General features: G+C 37.4%; 4 protein-coding genes across 4 annotated transcripts; all 4 read left to right on the top strand.

Annotated features, from left to right (window-relative positions):
• Nucleotides 1–3,564: 3,564 nt before the first annotated feature.
• Nucleotides 3,565–8,872, top strand: GCK72_024152 (uncharacterized protein; the record flags this gene model as incomplete). The annotated part of the gene is made up of 9 exons (XM_053735745.1): nucleotides 3,565–3,906; nucleotides 5,594–5,731; nucleotides 5,779–5,877; nucleotides 5,955–6,126; nucleotides 6,682–6,818; nucleotides 7,036–7,186; nucleotides 7,965–8,127; nucleotides 8,176–8,263; nucleotides 8,669–8,872. The coding sequence occupies 9 exons, from the start codon at nucleotides 3,565–3,567 to the stop codon at nucleotides 8,870–8,872; spliced, it is 1,494 nt and encodes a 497-aa protein (XP_053579311.1).
• Nucleotides 8,873–9,987: 1,115 nt separating this feature from the next.
• GCK72_024153 (uncharacterized protein) lies at nucleotides 9,988–11,964 on the top strand (the record flags this gene model as incomplete). The annotated part of the gene is made up of 11 exons (XM_053735746.1): nucleotides 9,988–10,032; nucleotides 10,077–10,218; nucleotides 10,263–10,358; nucleotides 10,406–10,492; nucleotides 10,538–10,664; nucleotides 10,708–10,783; nucleotides 10,829–10,918; nucleotides 10,990–11,086; nucleotides 11,141–11,291; nucleotides 11,573–11,733; nucleotides 11,849–11,964. 11 exons carry the CDS (start codon nucleotides 9,988–9,990, stop codon nucleotides 11,962–11,964), a joined length of 1,188 nt encoding a protein of 395 aa, XP_053579312.1.
• A 6,875-nt stretch (nucleotides 11,965–18,839) lies between these two features.
• GCK72_024154 (uncharacterized protein) lies at nucleotides 18,840–19,514 on the top strand (the record flags this gene model as incomplete). The annotated part of the gene is made up of 4 exons (XM_003118305.2): nucleotides 18,840–18,956; nucleotides 19,003–19,194; nucleotides 19,248–19,403; nucleotides 19,458–19,514. The coding sequence occupies 4 exons, from the start codon at nucleotides 18,840–18,842 to the stop codon at nucleotides 19,512–19,514; spliced, it is 522 nt and encodes a 173-aa protein (XP_003118353.2).
• Nucleotides 19,515–20,264: 750 nt separating this feature from the next.
• On the top strand, nucleotides 20,265–21,919 carry GCK72_024155 (uncharacterized protein; the record flags this gene model as incomplete). The annotated part of the gene is made up of 8 exons (XM_053735747.1): nucleotides 20,265–20,287; nucleotides 20,330–20,441; nucleotides 20,944–21,034; nucleotides 21,144–21,261; nucleotides 21,318–21,377; nucleotides 21,428–21,529; nucleotides 21,629–21,773; nucleotides 21,857–21,919. 8 exons carry the CDS (start codon nucleotides 20,265–20,267, stop codon nucleotides 21,917–21,919), a joined length of 714 nt encoding a protein of 237 aa, XP_053579313.1.
• Nucleotides 21,920–22,026: the final 107 nt, after the last annotated feature.

Below are 22,026 nucleotides of genomic sequence, written 5' to 3' on the forward strand. Positions count from 1 at the left end.
GCGTAGGTGGCAGTAGCTCGGCCCAGGACCCACGAATTTTTTTTGTCCCGGGTTTTCCCCTTGATCAACTGCCGTTACGGCACTTTTTTCATACGAGTCGACCACATTGCAGCTGCCTCCGTGTGATCGGGCAAGCAGGAAAAAAACGAAGAGACCTACCAATCCATTCACATATTTCATAAGTTTATTTTGAAAACTCTTCAATCTTGATGGTCCTATTTTTGTTTTGAGTTAACCTATTTCCTTTCGACCACAAACTAGAGGAACAGTTGAGGGCGTGAAGATCAAGAATCAGCAAACATCTTGACGCGTATAGGTCAATCACGAGATTCATTCACGTTGAGATCTATTTGAACTCATCGAACCAATTTTATTATTGAACAGTTCAGTTTCACTTAATTACTCATTTTTGTCGTTATTACGGCACTGAAGAAATGATTCTTGATGCTCTAGAAAGACCTTCCGTTTTGCAATGGGTTTTGAAATCATGTTTAAAATATAAATTATAATTTTCTATCTCAACTCAAAATTGAAAATTTTATGAAAGATTCTTTAAGTTACAATTAGAACACCAAAACCCAGCCCACTCAAAAGTCACGTTCTTGTGTTCTGTTCATATGGATAATGGTTGAGTCAACAGTTAAAACTTTGTTCATTTATCTCTTTTTCAATTACATAGATATACTTTTTGAAGTGCTGATATCGACTAAAGAGTAAAAAAAGAGTCTAGTTTTTATTCTATTAGAAGTTTGATATTGGTTTGAAAAATTTATTCAGAATGTTCCATCTCTGCTTAAGTTAGTTTAGACCATAATTGTCTTACAGTCATACCAAAAAGTTGTCAATTGTCATCTCGATTTGCTTTTTTCTTGGAATTGCCTACCCTTGAAGCACCAATCAATTCTAGACGCCTTCTTCCCATTTTTGAACTCTAATGCTCTTTTGACACGCGAAAACACAATCAAGGCGGGCGGAGCACCACACTGGGATGTTAGCCTTTTGTTTCTCCCTTCCCCGTTGTCGGTACTGTGAAGTGGTCTACACAAAACTCAACGGTTCTCAATCTCACAAGTTAGCTGAACTGTTTGAACAAGCACCATTCGATTTTTGGCTGCCGCCTTACCATTGCATCCTTCTGCTAAGCTCACTTTCCAGCGGTAAGGATCTCGCGACATTCCCACGTTTACCATGTAATTTGACGACTTGGCCTTTCTCAAGCACTGTTATTCAAGACATCAAATCTTTAGCCTTTTTCCAATTCAAATGTTGTTATGTACCAGTGTGTACCAAATGTCGGACCAAGAAAATTACTGGTTAACCAGTGAAAATATCAAGAAATGATGTGAATGTTTTCAAGAAGTTTTGTGAGAAACTCGGCTCCTTCCTTGTTTTGTTTCGCGAATATTGAATATTCAAATTGGAAAATGGAAAATGTTGAATTATCCATTCTGAATTTTCAATTTTTAATGTTTACTACATCCTGGTTTAAGTTTATGAAAATACAAAGTCGTTCCGTTTTTTTCTTCCGGAACCTTTTATGAACTCACCCGTTAAATTTTCACTTGTTTCTCCTTTTGCCGGAGAACACGAAATAAGTACAAGTTCTTTGAACTTTTCAAGTCTTGAGTTATAACTTCTCACATAGTTTATTATTCTATTGCCTCACACAAACTAGAGCACTTCTCAAAAAGAAAGAAGAAAAATGTGAGACCAAGTCTTAAACGATGTGAGAACCTTTTTCATCTTTTTCATTCTCTTTTACCATCATCTTCATCATCACCGTCGTTTTCTTCTACCCATGAATAGTCAATCTGTTTCTTCCCGTAGGCACGTTTTCTTCTGTGCATGTCAACCGTGATTTGTCGAGTATGGAATGCGCTCGAAGACACGCTTATTTTCGGTTTTCTTTATTGCATCATCACGCTTCACATCATCTGAATACACTCCAGGAAGAAGTTGGTGCTTCAGCGTCTTATCTATTCTGACACCTCGAGAAGCACACAAGTTGGCGATTCTTGATCTTACTTGTGCTTAGAGTATTTCAAGAGGTTCTGATATACTGTATAATGATTCAGTTCCCATTCTTTTGCAAACTGGCACCACTTTCGAATTCTTGTCAGTTATTCGGGTCACACGTATATTCTGAGCTGCCAAGTAGGTGCTTGAGGTCTGGGTCTTTTTGGTTCAGTGCTCAAATGTTTTGAACCCTTTAGCAAAATGTTTTGGCTAAAGTTCAAATACTGATCAGTGAGAACATAGGCTAATTATTTGTTGAGTCTTGTGCTTACATCATCGTGATGTAGAAACTTTTGAGAAATAGGATATTTTTTGAGATCCGGAAGATTTCTTTAACAAATTAAACATGGGGGTCTCGTTTACCAGTACACGAATGCGAAAGTAGTTTGCTCTCTCAATTTGCTCTTTCTTCTTTTATCTCATTTATGAAAATTTCATCAACATATGTTGCCATATGTAATGTCATCTGTTTATTTTAATTTTCCTACAATTGTTTCCATTTTTATTCATGCGCGTGCTCATCAAAAATTCTGATAAAACACCGACACTCAATTCCCTTTATTTTCTCTCTCCAGACACTATATCATTCCACTTGCTTTGACCTATTACCAACTAGTTTTCCATGGTAATAACTTAGTTTTCTCCAGCCCATTTCATTTTGAGAGTCAGTTTAAGAGAGCACAAAAAAGTTTCGAAGCAAAGGAAAGCCGAGGCCCTCTCCAAAATGTTCAAAACAAGCAGCGTCGTCGTTGGGAATGAAATAATATACGCGTATTCCATTTCATGGTAGTCGCCGAGCTTTTCTTGTTTCGAATGCGTATGTGTGTGGTAGTGCTTCCAAAAAAACTATCTCTCATCTTTCATCAGATGCTCCCTTGAGCCCAAAACTTCCCTTTTCGTATGCACTTCCACCTAGACACCCAGTTTCTGGAACGACTATACACTACGTCATGTGCAAGATATGGAGAGGCACGTGAAAATTTTGGGGAGCTTCGACACTCCATTTTTCTTATCTATCATATTCAGTCCTTCCGCATCTCTCTTCCTTTTCATGCCACACATTTTGAAAATTCTATCTATCTCAGAATATTTTTATATTTTTTGAATTCTAATTTCAACTACTAAAAATATTCTTGGTGCTAGTTGCGTCATTCCAGTTCCATACTTCAACCAAAACGAGAAAATAATAACACGCTTCAATAAATAAGACGTCTCGAAAATATCCAGTTTCTCTTTGAACTTTAACTTGAATCGTTCCTAAGCAAAAAAACCACGTTAACATGTAGAAAAGTGAAGAGCATTCGGTTTCATTGTTGATAGTGATATGTGTTTGTGTTAGTGTCAATGTCAAAATGAGAAGAAGGGAGGAGTCGGCGGGTCGGCGGGAAGCGATTTGCCTGCCTGCCCGCTACTTGGTTTTTCTCTTGCTTCATCACCCCTCATCTACTCCCGTCCCGTAGTCCCATATCCTTCGTTTTCCCGGCTCCCATCTCTCACTCCCCCATTATTTTGGCTGCTCTTCGCCTCCATATCACTGGTGTCGGTCAAATGGAGACGCTTGGACGTGTTTGGAACCGTTTATCCATCAGGCGGCCTACAATAGCCACACCTGAACCTGTAGAAGAGGAGGATGATATGACGCCAGAAAAGACTCGAGAAGTCTTTCAAATGTTCAATGGGACACCAACAAGAAGGAAAAGTGAATCAGCTCACCACCATAGAGTGGTCCTCAACCAACTTCAAAATCATCCTCCAAGAAACGCAACTCAAAGTCCACAAAGACAACCAAGACTGTCTGAAAGTTCAGCAGACGTCCCTGCAAGTGCTATCAGACGCAACTCAACGGAGACCCACGTATTTGGAAATCGAGCTCACATTCATCGAGATATAGTAAGGTTTTATGCATGTAATGTGCGTGTTGTTTTATGTTTTCATGTCTATCTGCCAATTCTTGTGTCCCAATGATCGTTTGGATCTTTGTATGAGAGGGAACTTCCTCATTCCACAAAAAAAACCCTGAAAACATGACCTTGATGGTACCAGTTGGTCACAATGGCTGCACTCTATTTTTAGCCTTCACATTTACAATTCTCTAGTCTGTTTCTTGTCATAAATCCAAAGAAATCAGAAAAAGTGCCAGCGGCTCGCTCTCATAACCAAACTTTTGTGCTCCCATGCAGCCAGAAATATTTATATTACATGGAACGTTGTGGCAAGTCTCTAGTGGCCCATTTCGACCAGAAGGCAGCTCGACCAACAACTCTTAGGTTCATTTCCATGTTGGCGCTTCAGCTTATTCATGAACCAAAAAAGAAAAAGAACATGGAGCAAACTTTTCGCCTTTTTCCTTTATTTGACTCGACTGAAAGCATAATTGGGTGATGTCACGACCACCATTCATTCCATTCTTCGTGGTTTGGTACTCTTCACGAGAAACGCAGCCAAAATTAGATCATGTTTGATTTCTCAGATTTTCACGTCCTTTGATGATTTTTCATGTCTTTTTTATTGCTCTATTGCCCTATCCACCCCCTTGTTTTCAAGTTTTTTTAGTAAGTCTGTCAAGTTTTAAACTGATATTGTCATGTGATTCGGTCGTCAAAGTCCGCTCTTGACTAAGAAAACGCTAAGCACAAAAAAGAGTGTGTGAAAAATGTCAAATGAAAAGAAAACAAAGAACGCTTATACTGTAAGCCGAGAATGTGGGAACCCATCATTGACGAGTAACCGCCATTCTCTAAAGGGACCTCAGTTCTGAGTAAATTCACGAGATCAGATGTCTGTTTTTCCCCGATAACGGACCGTGGGAACAATCACAGGGAATTCGTAAAAATGGGTGCGTGTATACGAGGAAATGATGAATATTTTTGGATGAAATTGGTTTTCTCTATTTTCAAGTTCACATTGGATGGATATATAATATATAGTGGGCACGCGTGCACTCGAAATCATGCATCCGGGTTATTCAATTCGTGAGGATTTCCAGAAGAAATTTGCTGGTTGCATTTAGTTTTTGTTGGATGAGAGTTTGAATTTTTTATTTTGAAAAACCCATAGACCTCAACTTTTAATATAAGTTCTCGCTTCATATTATCAATTAGAGTTTTTCTAAAATATCGATTGAGTTTCTATTAGTTACCCAACACAACAAGTTGATTCGAGTTCAGCTGTCTCATTTTCGCACCCGGTTGATGAGCTGAACCCAACGGATCAAGCAACAAATGACTAATTCACTCAAACATGTTCAAGTATTTTTAAAATTCCACCCACTTGTTCTAATTCAATCTTTTCGAAAGCGCCCCTGGAGACCATCTGAAAACAGCTCGGTTTACATCATCCATAAACGTCGACGACTCCTAGTCAAAACACGGGTCGTCGTCGTCGGAGATGGGGTGCTTGGCCACGCGGGTCACTCAAATAGAAGGGAGAGAAGAGGAATCCAAAATACTTGTGAAGATTGCGCACCAGACTCTAATTCTGAGCTGAGTTTGTGTCCAGCCCCATTCTAAATTGCTTTTCCTTTTACTACGTGCCGTTGTCGTCGTGCCGCGTGACTGACTCAATGATAAATTTACAGAATGTGCCAGCGTGTTCCAACGAAGACGAACGCATAAATACCGCCAGAAGAAATAGTCTATTTGTGAAACGAGGATCCGTCACAATGGAGCCAATCAAAAAAGTTGATCTTGAAGAAGTCTACACAGTGAATAAACAGGTATGTTTATAGGATAACACTTTAATGTTAATTTCATGAGTTTTCAGCTGGGAACCGGCCGATTCGGATTCATCAAACTTGCAGAGCACAAACAATCGAAGCAAAGAATCGCAATCAAATTTTTCCCAAGACCTCAAACAAAGCAGGTACTTTCGATTTATCTGTTTTCTTTTCGAAATCATGCGATCCCGTTTTTTATGACTTTTCAATGTATTTTTTTCAGGCTGACTTTGTCCGCGAGTACAATTATTCATTTTTCTTGTCTCCACACCAGAATATAATTGATACATATGAGGGAATGTTCCAGTCTTCAGATGACACTGCATTCTTTTTTGTTCAAGAATTCTGTCCAAGAGCATCATTAAGAGAGGCAGTTGAGGCAACAAACCAAGCAGGTCAGTCACATCCAACAAACATAACTTATCGATTTGATTGGATGTCGAGTAGCAGATGTGGGTGATGGGTGAAAAATTGGAAGAAAATTGTTTGAATTTCTCTTCATGAAGCGTCGGGGTTTTCTGAAGATTTATGGGAATCTTAGCTGACATTACACACCAAACTCCTCGATTTCCAATCAATGAGAATGAATGGGATTCCAAGTTGACCTTATGCCTGGGGAAATGAGATTTATTGGAAAAACGTGTTGATCTGATCTCTAAAAGTTTTTTCTCACTCTATTGGGTTAAAAAACAAACGAAAAAAGAAGTGAGAGGGCTCTTCAATTACAAGACATGAGATCGCATTTTTTGCCTCCGTCTGATGGGAGTTTGAGAGTCCCCATCTATGAGGGTGTTGTGTTTGGGAAGATGATCAAAAATCTTATTGTTTTTGAGTCAACACTTCACGACGCCTTCTTGTTCATCTTTTTTTGACGCATCCCAGTTTTTTTTCTAACTGCCCATTCTAAAGACATAGATCTTTTCAACTCATTTTTTTATGATTGAATTCAGGAATTGGAGAAGTGAATACAAAAAAAGTGTTTGCCGCAGTGCTATCAGCGATCGAGTTTATGCATGATGAGAACTTGGTGCATCGGAATCTTAAAGCAGAGAACATTCTTATTTTCGACGCAAACGACTATTCAAAGGTTTGTATTGTTTGAAGAATCATGAAAGTGTTTTCTGGGAAAAGGTGTAAAAACGTCACTCAAAAGTGTTTAATTTATGTAAGAGTAGACAATAGAAAGTGCCTTTCCTCACATTTCAAAAAGTGTAACTAAGAAAGATGAACCCCTTTTCTTCCGGGAGACATAAAAAAGTGAGAAGAAAAAAGGGACTTTGCAGTATTGCACGTAATATTTTCAGGTAAAGGTCACCGATTTCGGACTGACTCGCAAAGTTGACACCACTGTCAAATATTTGGAATACGTCAACAATTATCATGCCGCCGAACTTTGCGATACAGTTGTGAACGAGAAGTTGGTGGTGAACAAGAGCACTGATATTTGGGCACTTGGTAAGTAGTCGATGCGTTTCTGCAAACGGATTTAGCGCTGTCAACTGATTGTGACATCACTTTTTTTCGAACAAGTGTTTTAACAAGTAGGCGGCGGACACTTAAACACTTTATTTTTCTTGTTCGGTCGGTCTTGGATCAAAAGATTTATTGACTTACTGCATCCCGATGCAACTGCGTTTAACTGTCACGTAGAAAAAAGAACTCAACGTTTCTCGAACATGTGTACACACTTGGTAATTATGATTTGAATCAAAACACAGAAAATCTTTTTTTGGTTTTGGAGGGTTCATTGAGATTAACTGGGGTCTATTATATCACGTGTATTTTCTTTCAACTTTCCCAACACCATGTGGTTAAAGTAAAACACACTCTTTTCTTTTTCTTTTGCTCTTCTTTTCTTCTCATTTCTTTTTCCGAATGAGAAATGAAAATATCGTGGAGGCGATGGAAATCAGATAGACATGTGTTCCTCTTCATGACCTGTGCACCTATCGGAGCCCGCACTCTTTTCTATTTCTATAGGAGCCATTGACGTCATTGCGTCGGCTCCCCGACTCTTCTTCAACGTCCGTTTCCAATATTGATGGGGGTACGTAAAATAGTTACAGCTGCAACTAATAATAGACGCTATTGCATCTTTTCTTAGCGGGGGGGACTCCGTCGAAGATAAATGATCAGGAGATCCGTTGATTTGAGAAGAAAAAAAAGTTGTCGTCTGTTACAACAGATATTTTGGGATGTGCAGACAATTGAAAAAACATCTGACGTGTTTCAGGTATCATTTTCTTCTACTGCATGAAAGGGAAATTCCCATGGCAAAAAGCGTCAATTATGTGCAAACCATATTGGGAGTGGGAACAATGGCTAAAGAGGAAAAATCCAGCATTGCCAAAGAAGTTCAATCCGTTCTCAGAGAAAGCATTGAAACTTTTCAAGAAGTGAGATACCTGAAGACAACAGATAATTTATTAATTTTCAACTTTCAGATCCCTCACTCCAAGGTTCAAAGATCGATGGACTGCAAAAGACATGCGAAAGTGTCTAGCTAAAGAGAAACTCCTCAAATCAGTCAAGGTAGCTGTACCCTACTATTGATATACGTCGTGTTGTCATTAAATCCCAAAATGATATATCCCACATCCGCCCAATTATGTTACCCTTCACAAATACCTTCAAATTTCACACCTCCCTCCACCCAATGCTTTGTTTAGTATCACTCTTGCACATAAGATATTTTGTATGAAAATCTATCAAATTGATCTCTATCGTCTCAACAAACCAGGAAAGAGAACAATATCTGGTTGAAGGTAATAGTGTGATTGAGATTATGAAGTATGATCTTTTTTGATTTGCAATACTAACTGGGTGTGTGAAACAACTGACTTATTCTACTCTCGTGTCTTGCTTCTTCTGAAATTCATTAATTTTCTGCCCCCTTAACTCTATCTTCTTTTCAAAACTAACTGTTTATTTTTCCAGAGACCAGATGAAGATTACTATGTAATGATTGACACTGCATCCAAATCCCGTCCATCCGCTGCATCCACTTCTGGTGAGAATCAAGAAGCTGGTGCTCCACCGGCAGAGCGGAAGCAAAAGTCAACGCTCCAACAATGGATTAGTACAACCTTAACTGCCATGGCAGAAATCAGCGAGCAAGTGGTGTCAGCTAGAGACGACTAGTCACTTCGATGTTGCAACCAATTGAAAACAAACTTCTGTTCAACATTTCTTTCTTGTCATTTCAATTTTTACAAGTAATCCGTGTCTTGATATTTAGTTTATATTGTACGAGTGTGACAATATATAGAACACAACATTTTCCGGTCTTTGATTAACACTTTGTTTTGTCCATCGTTCTCTTTTTTCTCACCCAGTTTCTCATAAGTTTTATTTGTATACAGTATGGCTGAAAGCTTCGGAAAACAACCATCCACCCCCACTTCTCATCTGTACCCTCCCCACCCATTTTTTTTGAAAACAACCATTTTGAATATTCACATTTTACTCATATCCCTGTAAACTTTTTGATTCTCCTCCATTTTGTATTCAGTTTTCATAAGACAATCAGTTTGAACAAACTATTTCTTGAATGAAGTTCAAAAATATCACAAAAACTAGAAAAAACAGTTATGTGAAAAATGAAGGTTCGCCAAACAATGGCGTATATATAAAACATGATCTGAGAACAAAACTGCAATAGCTGTGTCATTTAATTTTTTGATATTATGAATTATGCACAACCATGTCGCCTGAGCTAACGGCAATAATGATGCTATGATCTCGAAATGCTCCCTTGAAAGCTTCTCAAATAACTACCGTATCCCTAAGATTAAATAATTTTATTACACCGTTTCGCTCCATAAAACCTATTGCTCAAGTTTTTATTCTTTGGCTATTTGTTTATTTATAGCTTCAATTCGCCAAAAAATTATTCTCCATCCTCATCCGTCTTCTTTCCATCCAGTCTTCCTAAGAAGTCAACCAGATATTCTTAATTTTACCCAGGAAATTGGGCCATTTGTCAGAAATCGGACTGCCCCTTTCTTAATTTCCCAGTTTCGTGCTTTTTTCTTCCTTCTCATCCTATTTTTGCTTGTTGGGGTCGCGTCACTTGTGGATGTGAAACGGATATGATTGGCAAAAAGACAAAACCGAATTGTCCTTGTTTGTGAGCTGCATTTTACGCGTTGGCCCCTGTCTTTGCACACCATCGCCGCCCCCGTTTGCCTGATTGATTTAACACAAGTTCGAAGTGCGGTTATTTTCACTGTTTCAAATATTCACTGCCACAAAAAATGTTCTCCTCATCGCCCGACCACTTTCGGCCTCATGACAGTCTTGTGAGTTTTTGTTGTAGCAATAGGTCTCTATAAACTGGTTGCAGAATTTGCCAACTTTTATACATATCAGTCTGATGGAGAATACGGAGACAAATGATTCAATCAACTTCCCTTTTTCTTTCCGGTTAGAAGATCCAACTTTAGAGAGAATTGCTGTTAAGAAACTAAAATGTATCGAGCGAGGATGTTAGTTTTGCTCCTGTTGTTCAAATCATCGATATTTTTTTCAGATGCGTATCCGCACATTGATATTGTTTTTGCAAGAGGAGAAACCAGTTTAACTAGACATGGACATCATACGACTGAAAAAGATGAGAAGAACTGTGGTATGATATTGCCAGTCAGAGAATTACAGCCAACTGTTTCTTTTCAGGATTCTACAAAAGTGTCCAAACGATATCTCGCAATTCAACAGAACTACAGCTCATCCCAGATTTCGAAACTGAAACAAGCTTGAATGGTAGAAATTTCTTTCGATCAATTATCAAACATGAGAGTGTTACAGGTTATGTAATTTTTGCTTACAAAACAATGGAACATATGCATACTCAAAAATTCACGAGCTCTTGGAAGACATGGTCGGGAGCACGAATGTTGAGTACACGAATGCCACTGCCACATATTGTCACAAAGTAAGTCACAGGATATAACATATGTTTTCAAAATCGATTTCAGAATGTCTTTCTTCAAAAAGGTCTCCGGCCAACTCAATTTTGAGTATATTTTAATAGCGAAAATCAAAAACATGATGGTTAGTCTTACTTATTTTTCCCGTTTCTATTCGTCAGATTGATAGGTGAACGCTGCTCCAGCTTTGAACGTCCTTCATTACATGAAACCAAAAGTGTGTGCATATGTCGGAGCATACCGCAAAATTTCTTTTGAGGTCGGTTGACTAATGAGAGTGCTCGTAAAACAAGAAAAGATGACAGCAAGTGTTCGTTTGCTTTTTTGCAGGTCAACAAGAATTTGTGTCGCAGTCTGGGACTTTTAGATGCTAATTATGTGGATGCATTGACAAATAGATTTCGAGTCACTTACAGTAATAACACAGGTAATTCTTTTTTTTTCTAAAATTACTTCCTCGTAATAAGCAAAGTGGATTCAGGTTATGTAGAGCTATCCAATTTTATTGAGTATCGTTGCAAGGAGGAAGAGGAAGAGGCGCGAGAAGCTAGAGAGCGACATATTAAAAAGTCAACTCATGTTCAGACGGAACCAACTGAATCTTCGAAACATGCTAGGAGAACTTTACCAAGGTAAGGTCAGAACCACAGTTTTATGTTATTACAGACAACAGCTGCAAATAAATATACTATTATAGTTAAATAACAAATATAATTGATGGAACAGAGACTGAATGGGTACAAACTTATTACTCAGGTTGATTTCATGATGGAATAACAGAAATTCAATTTTCTCCCACTCTAAACAAAACTATGTTAGATGTCATTTAAATATTCTGATGTGCTCAATCTACTGAAAAATGATTGCGCTTTTTGACTTGTTGAAACAGAGAGATAAAGTTCCTATTTACCAGAACACTTCCATCTACGCCCAGCTCAATGTGTTCTCCGTCTACACCTCTTCAATTCTACCCATCATATCCATCCCCGAACTCTGTGATCGGAAGCATTTTGAAACACAAAAGTCAGATTGTGACCGTAGGAAACAATTATTTGCTTGTACTGGATAATCGAGGTAAGAGCAAAAACTGATGTAGGTCTTCTGAAAAAAATGACGTGAAATTTTTTTTAGGGATTATATCATAAAAGAACAAATGGAGATCAAGCAGCACAAAGTGTTTTCTTTTCAGACTCGGAAGCTTCAAACAGAGGCGAGACAGTTATCAATGACCAAATAACAAGTCTACCGTCAATGATTGAGCACAAAACACCGGTGAATCAAGTTAGTCATTACAATATTGAATAGATCTCTAACAAAGACATTTTTCAGTCTTTCCCAAGGAGTCAATCACATCATTACAATTCAAATAACGAGATACCTCCCAGTCAGAGTTTTCGTAAACCCCCTGAGTGAGTTTTCTTGAGAAGAACATGGCTCGTCTAGCTAAACCCCCCATTAATTTTTTATAGTGTTTTGAAATAACCCAAACTCATACTATACACCTTGAAAGGAAGTACTGCCCTATAGAAAAATACCTTTCTTTTTGGGGGAACCCCTAACATCCTTAGAATAAGAAAACCATGTATCCTCTTGTGTAATAAGATGAGACAAGTCATATACGAATATGAATGGAAGAAAGAATACCTAGAATAATAGGAACGACCAAAAACTATCATATTCTTCCTTGTTGTTTTTTGGAGAATTAATTTCATGAAATTTATAATTCACCATTTCAAATCCTTTCATTTTAGTTTCCTGGAAAAACAAGAAAAACCAATTGCAGAGACGATGGGGCACTACTGCGTCAACTGAAAACTAAATACTTCAATTCGGAAGAGTACACATCAGCCGAGTTTTGCGAACATGTGCCAAAATAGGAAATTTGGATCAGTCCTCTTGTCATCTCTTCCCTTTTCTCATCATCTTTTTTTCTTTTTGAAGTTGTCCGGATTTGACGTATTTTTTCCTTTTCAAACATTTTTCAGTTTTCTTGATCTCAACCTTTAATTCTCAACTTCTTATACTATGTTCTTTGAAAATTTTGAACAATAGATATATTTTAATCTCCCGAGTATTTCAATGAACAGATTTTCCGGAAACCAAAAACTGAATAAAAGTTGAAAAAAAAACATTTGATGACGATAGTAGCACCGGATGAACCTCAGAGCATCAGATTAATCGGTAACAAGTTTTACTCTTTCTGTTTCATTTCTTCTCTTCTTTTGCTTTTTTTCCAATTACATTTCATGTTCAAAGGAAATCAAAACAAAGCGGGTTTTCCATGTGCTCGATTGAAATGCGGAAACCAGAAAACGTGGAGTGAATGTGTCAATTACATGGAAAATGAAAAAATAGACCGTTGTTTTTCCCTATGATTCAGAAGGGAGCACCACGCTGGAAAAAGCGTCCTTTTTTATTCTCCATTCTATTTGAAATGTATTAGCTGAACTTTTTATTTAGAAAAAAAATTTTCAATGAAAATTTAGAAACTTTGTTGATTTTTGAAAAAAAAATTCAAATAACTGTTCAATTTTCCATTCATTCATTGGTTTCAATTTTTGGAATCCGGTTTCTTGACATCTTTTTTTTCTTTAATTCTAAATATGACAATTCTCTTAACTTTTTGTCAATATTTAAAGGTATTCTAAATATTGAAAGGTTTCTCTGTTCTCAGTGTTCCTATTCTTGAAAGCATTCTTAAAACAGAAATATTACTATTATATATCGCAATGTGACGTTAGGTTGGTGTGGGAGGGGTTTTGTACATTGCCTTTTCCTCAATTTCTCCTATCTGCATCACTTCGGAAATTGAATCAGTCGAGAGCTCTTCATAGACAATGTCGAATCTTCTTTAACGCTTTCTGAACTATATGAGCTTGTTATCTTCAGCTCAACTGTTCTGGCATCAGATCAAATGTAATTCACTTTGTTTTGCATTACACTAGCCCCTTTGTATTTCCTTTTCTAAAATTGAAAAGAAGAAAGCTGCCAACTTCCACTTCTTTTGTTTGATTTATAAATTGTACATACCATGATAAATGTGAATTTACTCCTCCTAATCCTCTTGAATACTCCAGCTTGACGTCAAGTACTTCTGAGATCTTGTCCAATCTATTTTAAAATATTTTTCCTCTCCAATGTATACTTTCTGGAGTAGACCATATATTTTCGTCAGTCAGCACTTGTCTAAGGACATGGCTGAAAATAGTGAATATTAGAAAAACAATGGTATCTATTGCAATGTCTGTGACGTCAGAAAGCAAAAAGAAACATTGTCTAGTATAGGGTGTCATTGAATGAAATCAGTTCCGGCACATCGACGCAACCGGAAGGACCTCCATTTTCTGGAAGCAAAAACTTGCAAAATTTTGGAATAGTCAATTCGAAATGTAGATTATGGCGGAATTTTCTGTTTTAATGTTAAGGGAAATGCCTAATCTGAGAATTGAGATGTATCATATACTTTTATAGGCGATGGAAAAGTTAGAACAAACAATTTTTGAAGATATTTTGAACATAAAACGTGGCTCTCAAGTTTTTATAACAATCAAAATGTACGATGCTTAGATGAAATAAATAAGTAAATTTATGTTTCCCACATATTCTGTTAGAAATATTGTTTTTCAACTATCAAAGTAATCTAAATATTTTGATCTAAAAATATTACTTGGAGTGTGACAACTGTTAGTAAATTTTATTTGAATGCACGCTTTTTCTGGAATCCTGGTTTCTGTTTTCCCACCTATTGTAGTATAGCATTTTCAAAACTCAATTATTGTTTTTTTTTTCATTTTTAAAAGTGCTGGAGAATTTCATTGAAAACCCCCATGTTTTGACATGAGACTTCAGAAAAGTTAGGAGTGCGCATGAAAATGTTAGTTTTTCTCCGAATACTTGTGATATTCGGAGACCTCCGCTGAGCAACCCACGCAATGCTAAACATGTCGAGAAATCAAAACAAAACTGACAAGTTGGTAAGATTTCGGATACACTTGGGTATCCCATTTCTTCCCGGTTCGTCTTTTACTATTCCAGTCGATGACGTCTTGATATGTTGTTAACTTTTTTAAAATTCCCTGCCTTTCTTGAATATTGGATTGTTTTTTCCTTACCCTCTTATTTAAGAATACAATCCCGTGAACCTCAGTCATTTGCCAAAGACCAAATACAATAAATGTGCTATCAAGCTTTATTTTCAATACAAATTAGTTGAAAACACAAAATATTGTATGTGGAAAAATTGTGATTATAGGCAAGCTGGAAACCTCGTGACTTCTGTCTGAAGAATGTTTGGTGACATTCAAAAAGTTTAACATTTGCCTAAAAGATTTCAAAAAACTTCAAAATTCTTAGATATCAATTACTATTACTTATTTTTGTTCTCAAGAAGTCTTGTTTGGTAAATAGAACAAAATGTACACCTGCAAAAAACAAAGATTGAACAGCACTGCTGAAAATAGTATTGAAAGGAATGCGATTTCATTTCCGATTCTCAAGTTCCAATTTTCTTTTCTATTATCTAAACCCAAAAATAACTTGTCTACTCTCTTTTTTGGATTGGTCTGTTAACAAAGTTTACCTTTTTCCAATTAGACTCTTTTTTAAGATCCCAAAGATCTGAACTTCTTGTTCCCTACAAAAGGAAACGATCACTAGACAGATCCTTGTTTAAGGAGAATATGAGTAACAATGGATGAAATCATTGTCTCGCCAGACTACTATTTTATCTAACTATCCGAGCACAGATCTGATTTCCGTGGTTCTCTTTTCTATAAACCCCTCTCGATGAAAAATGGATTCAAGAAGTATAGGATGAGAAAAACAGGAACCAAGATGAATCCATGTTTGAATAACGCAATTATTTATTCTTGCCCTTCCCTGCCTTTGTTCTAAGACCAAGTTCTATGTATTTCTGGTCTCACATCCACCTACTCCTACTGCTCCTTTTGAACCCAAAAGTAGCGCATTTCGAACTTTCGCACTTCCTCATCATGTCTTCTTTCATTCCTAACTTCCAAAAAAGGAGCCAAAAACTAATTTCCTAAATGTATCCTATTCTCAAAAGATGAGCTCTCTTCTTTTTTACGACTTCTAAAAAGAGGTCTGTATTGTTTTGAAACAACGTCAGCCAGAAAAAGAAAAATGAGACGAAAAAAGTCAGACGGAAGAGGGAGGGAGCTTCCAAAGGTCCATCTGTCTAATTCAGATGGTCACCCAATGAAAAACACTCGTCATCTCATGAACTGGTTTTCCGTTAATCATGTTTTGCAGGCGACAATCTTATTATATTTTCTAACTATGCACTTTTTCATAGTTTGAGGTTTTTTGCACCACTAACTATGCACTTTTTCATAGTTTGAGGTTTTTTGCACCAGTTTCCTGGTTATGGGAAAATTCCGATCCACAGCGTCAATTTCAGTTCTGAACATGATTATTTGATGACTAAGAGCTCAATAAATGCATTTTCAATGTCTGAACGCAATTACCAGTGTCCTCTAGATATTGAACCCAGTCCTTCACATTGACACTTTATCATGCATTTGATGTTTCCCACGATTCAAATATCATTGAGCAGATCCCCGTCTGATTTTCAAACTCAAAATTCTGCACTCATGACTAATCAACGTGATTTTGTGAAATATCTCGACTAAATTTTATGTTGGTGCTACATTCCAATCAGCGCCTTTTCTCCGAGGATTCATTGATAAAGGCTTCAATTTTTCAATTATCACGTCATTTGTTGAACTTCCTTTCAGTTCCATTAGAAAACGAGTATATGCCCATTGCAGGATTAGAGCTCCTAGTTTGTGCTCTTTGCATTCTCCAACCTTTTTCACTCGACTAACTCTTTTACTCGCTCATCACGTCCATTCAAAAAACCGGGAGGTGTCTATCAGTCACGAGGACACTTCTTTTTTTGCTGCTCATCCTAGTAGCTGTTGGACTTTGACACCTATAATAACAATGTGGTTTTCGTTCTTCCTGTTAGTGCTCAAAAACTCTGTTTTTGACACTTCGGATTCGCAAGTTTTGGAACCTATCATCTAGTTTCTCACTCGGCAAGAAAATGACGAGTTCTGTCTAGGCGAGATTCCAGATCTTTTGGATATTTAACAATTAGCAGATCAAGCACATATAAAGATTAACTCATCATTCTTTTCTGTCTCATTCTGTTTTATTCACAAAGTGCCATCCTCTCATTTTCCCCTCCTTCATTTCTGATGTTTTCTTATTCCTCATTAGCCAATTTTTTGACTCACTCGTCATTTGATCCGATAGCCCGAGTTGCCGCTGCCAAAGGACACCTCATTGGATTAGGCATGTTGAATAATCCTCAAAAACCTTATGGCCCCTCCCTTTCATTATTCAAAGATTTCTCAAAGTCGTTTTATAATTCATCACTCACATATTGTCAATGGGTGTGTTTGATTGTAGCGGAACACAATCCAATTACATTCATTTACTTTTTGTTTTCATAATAATCAGATTGCTACAATTCTGGGTTCCTGACTCATTCAGATAAGCGACGGTAGCTGAGTGATAAGCTAGGTCTCGTGACACTTTTCAAACAGAAATCTTCATTATTTTTTGAGTTTGTCGAAGAAAAATTGGATTCGTCTACTTTTTAACTAACCGGTTGTTTTTTCAAACCCCCTGGACACTGACTCAATTTTCTCACATCCCTTAACTATTTCATTAGACGTTCCATTTAATAATATTGTTGAATAAAAGAATCAGGAAATTGTATTGCTATATTATATTTTTTATGTCACCTGATACAGTTTTCTCCCCTCCAATTTGTTATTTTCAATGCATCAAAATACATGAAAAATACGTGATCTTGCGCTGCTTAAGGACATTTCAAAGAATAGTCTCATCCAATCCCGGAAGAAAATGAGTTGCCATAATTATTAGACGGAAGTGGTCCCCGTGAAAACCACATTTCTGAGAGAAAACTCTAATTAGTTACACATCTACCCACCTATGTATGAGTATTCTCAAGACTTCAAAAATTGTGAATGATCACAGTGGCCAAGTCAGCATTTCTAATTACAATCCGGCTTAGCAATGCTACTACTGCTACTACTACACCAACTGACTCATTTAGTCACTATTCTTTCTGATGAACAATGTTATAATCTTTAAAAATGCTGACTGTGAATTGCTCGTTATATATTTTGTGAATTTGTCTTACTTTTTTTCTTCTTTTCAAATCCCGAAAAAACACGTCACAGACACCCACTCTTTCGGTTGTTCTGTTCTTTTGTATTTCTGTTCCCGACTGGATAATCTAGAAAAAAAACAGACAAAAGGCCATGAAAAGTCATTTGGATATATTAGCATATCTCTTGGAGACGAACGCCGAAATTCAGAATTCAGCGAGTCCCGACAAATATTTTCTCGTTAAAACAATGTTTCAGCCTCATTCATATTCATTTCCGGCTAGCACACATTTTTGTTTTTATGACATCCAGATGACACTAGCAACTTAGTTTCGAAACATCCAATACCAGGAATTTTTCAAGGTATAGAATATCAAACACCAGTACCCTCGACACAACTTAATCCTGTTTTCATGTTGGGAATAATTTTGAAAACCTACCAACAACTTTTAATACCCAATCTTTCGGTTTCTTCCAATCCAATCACATATCACTTGTGTGAATGTGCTAGTTTGAGCATTACTTTTGATTACTTCTAGGAAATAAAATTAATTTTCCATCTATTCCTGGTGATATTAAAAATCGGAATGTAAGGTTTCATACTGTAACCAGTTCAGTTTCCATCTCGTCATTTCACAGAAAATCCTCATATCTTTCCACTTTTCAGGAAGTGCATGATGTCGTTCTTTTCCGTTTAGAGTATCTTTTCCCATTTGGCTCATTTTCTATGAACGACTAACTGCAAAAAACTATTTCCTCTGTCCCATTCCCATTTGACAGACAAGAAACCGTAGTTCAACTTTTCTTATATTTCCCAACGGCCCGTTCTTTTTTTGGTCTCCTCTCAAAAGTCCAGCCCACTTTTTCTCCTCCCCCTTTTCCTCCGGGATAGACCATATTTCAAGCTCTTCCAAGTTCACTCGTAAGCCACGCCCCTTCCAAATTCGCATTCAAATTTCCCCGACTTTTCGAGTCATTCTTATTCTGTCGTCTTACAGACATCAACTTGAGGCAACGATGAAAGCCACTTTAGTGCTGGCCTGCCTTCTCGCGGGAGTCATCGTATCCCATGCGGACTTTCTACCAAAACGCATGGATGCCAATGCCTTCCGCATGTCATTTGGAAAGAGAAGCGTAAGTTTTCACATCTTTTTGATATCTTTAACATTTATCATTTTAGGTGTCGGCTCCACAGGAGATCAAGAGAATGGACCCGAACGCCTTCAGAATGTCATTCGGAAAACGATCAGCCGAGCAGAAGAAAAGTCAGGAAGAGGTGGTGGCTTCTGATGAGCTCTACGACGACTCCAAATTTGAAGAGATGAAGCGTATGGACGCCAACGCCTTCCGCATGTCGTTTGGCAAACGCTCGGTATGTAGTCGTCTCCGCCTAATTAGTGCTGGTGTCTAGTTGTTCTTTTTTAGGCATTTCCACCAGCCGACGATCAAGTTGAGGAAACCGATGAGGAGTACTCATCTCCAGAACAAAAACGGATGGATGCAAATGCCTTCCGCATGTCATTCGGGAAACGAGTCAATCTTGATCCAAACAGCTTCCGGATGAGCTTCGGAAAGAGAAGTGTGAGTTCAAATGTGGCATTATAGAGTATTTGTTTTTAACTTTGTAAATTACAGACTGTCGGGTACAACTTGGATGCGCGGAACTACTTTGTCGGGCTGGGACGTCGTTGAGCATCAATCAGCATTGATTCAGAATACCTCATCTCGTTTGCTTTTTTTCGCTCTAGTCCCAAATCCTTATGACACTCTTTATATTGACTGTGAATTCCATTCCACCCATCCCATCACGTTTCTCTTGAATAAAACCTTGTGTATGAGAAATAACATGATCTTTTAGCTAATAAAGTGTTGTGAACAAAAAAAGTGGGCGGATTACATGAAAACATCTGAAACATGCACTAATTGGCAATTATGAAGAGAATTTGAGAAGATATGAAAGTTTTTCCGCTCTCCAAACTTGTTTTGTTCTTCTTTCCGGAAAACAAGCTTTATCCTGACCAATCGCATATCCGGTGCTTGAAAGGTCTTTTTCTTAACAGGATTAGCAATAATCAGAAAATCAGCTGATCTTCTAGTGGGCACAACGTGCACTTTAACAAAGTCATGAAATGAAAAATGACGAGTGAAGAGTATGTTACAAAACACACATGCAGGTCAATTCGATCACAGATAGAGTGTAAAATTGAAGAAACAATTCTAGAGTTTTCCGTATTCTGTCGAAATTGATAACTGCTCTGTGTCAATCTCTGCGTCACTTGAAGAGAGCAGGAGGACACAATCGGAATTCATTAATGGAGTTCATTTCCGATAAGAGTCAGAAAAAACTGTGATAACATCGACCGTCATTTTCATCTTTTATTGATTTTGTTTCCGTATTCTCAGTGTTTCATCACTTTTCCAAAAACTGAGGAATTTTGAGCAATGGCAAGAAAAACTATAGAATCGTGAGTTTTCTGATGTTTCGTTGAGTAACGTTCCAATTCTAGTGCTTCCAGAGTGCCGGCACCGGTTGTTTTACCAACTGAGGAGACAGTGCAAAAAAGGATAAAACTGAAAATGGTAGACTTAGATGCCGAGATTGCTAAATTGAATGTTCAAGTAAGTAGAACAAAAATCACATCACATCATATTTTGTTCTTTCCGCTATCGACTAGTCTTTGAATAATTGAGGCCTCGAAAATGGCAGCATAACAATTGTTTTTTTTATTAAATATTCCATCTCAATCTTTAATTAATTTCATTGAACGAGAGGAAGAATATTTTTGGGAGCCATAAGTACTTCACTAATTTTACAAGATGAGGAAGTGACTATTTAAATAAGTAGAACGGATTTCGAATGAATTTAAAAATTTGCTATGAAAAACGCAAGTGTCATAATAACATAAGTACCAATGACATAGTGTTTCTCATAATGCTTAACGAAAAAATTTCAGTCTGAAAAATTTGACGGCTTATATAGTTTCTTTCATACGAAACTTATTCGGTTCATATTTTCCAGGAGCATTTATGTTAGAAACCTCAGTGCTAATTGTAATATTTTCAACAATCGATACCAGAACGCGGCTTCTACAAGCACATGAACTAACAGTTTTCATTTCAGTCACTAGAGAGCAGTATACAAATGATCAAAGATTTGGACCAGATGAATGTAGATGCTGTGCAAACCACTGCAGCTCTCGAAGATCAAGATGGTAAGTTCAAGTTCAAAAGTTCGACGTGACATACTCCGTTATTGTGTTTCTTATCATCAAAACTACTCCCGAGTCGACGCTGCGTCTACTATAAACTATGAAATTCCAGAGCAGCTTGACAGAATCGAAGCGAACCTGAGCAAAGTGATCGATGACCTGAATGTAGTTTCCCATAACATCACCGCAATGGAACATTACTGTGGCTGTGGAATTTTTCGAATTCTTTGGTTGGTCACTGACTTTTTCGACACAAGTCAACACAATAATAAAAGATTGTTTTCAGTGCTCCATTCAAATATTTTCGGAAACGAGAGCGTGACATCATAAAAGAAGAAGTTTTAGAGTAAGCAACCCTTAAGGAGTGTTTCGTTGCATAGAAACAAGTTATTTCAGAAAAATGACGAGTCCGAACTTGCGACGAAAAGAAGAGAGAGACACCGTCATGTTCAGAAGCTCTAATAAACGAAGAGAGTCAACGGGGGACTTTATGAAACGGTTGGTGATCTTTGATAGTCAGACACATTTTTGAATCGTGCAGTTGTTGATCTGTAGAACAGTTTTCCGGCATTGACATCAAACTCAATTTTTTTGCAGGCTGACTTGTGACACAATTGAAGATGAGCTGGAGAGAAACTTGATGCAAATCGACCAGGGTATAGAATCTGTCAAAAACCTTGCTGTTGATATGCACGTCCAACTGAAAATTCAAGAACCGAAATTGAACAGAATCGAGGAACTGGTAGGTGATAACAAACAGCTTATACTGATTGTCGTTTTGCACTTTGTCCGACTTTCAATCAGTTCTTATTTTGAATTTTCCAGACCGAGACGAATGATTGTGTAGTGGAAGGTGTCAACGACAAAGTGAAAAAACTACTCCATTAATACTAAGCCAAAGTATTACAACGGGGCGAGTGTGCATTCCACGGGCTACATTCTCATGGGTATTTTCGAGTCTTTACTAATATTTGATGACTTTCATTATTATTTAC

Source organism: Caenorhabditis remanei, chromosome X (genome assembly GCF_010183535.1).
Source record: "Caenorhabditis remanei strain PX506 chromosome X, whole genome shotgun sequence".
Taxonomy (NCBI): domain Eukaryota; kingdom Metazoa; phylum Nematoda; class Chromadorea; order Rhabditida; family Rhabditidae; genus Caenorhabditis; species Caenorhabditis remanei.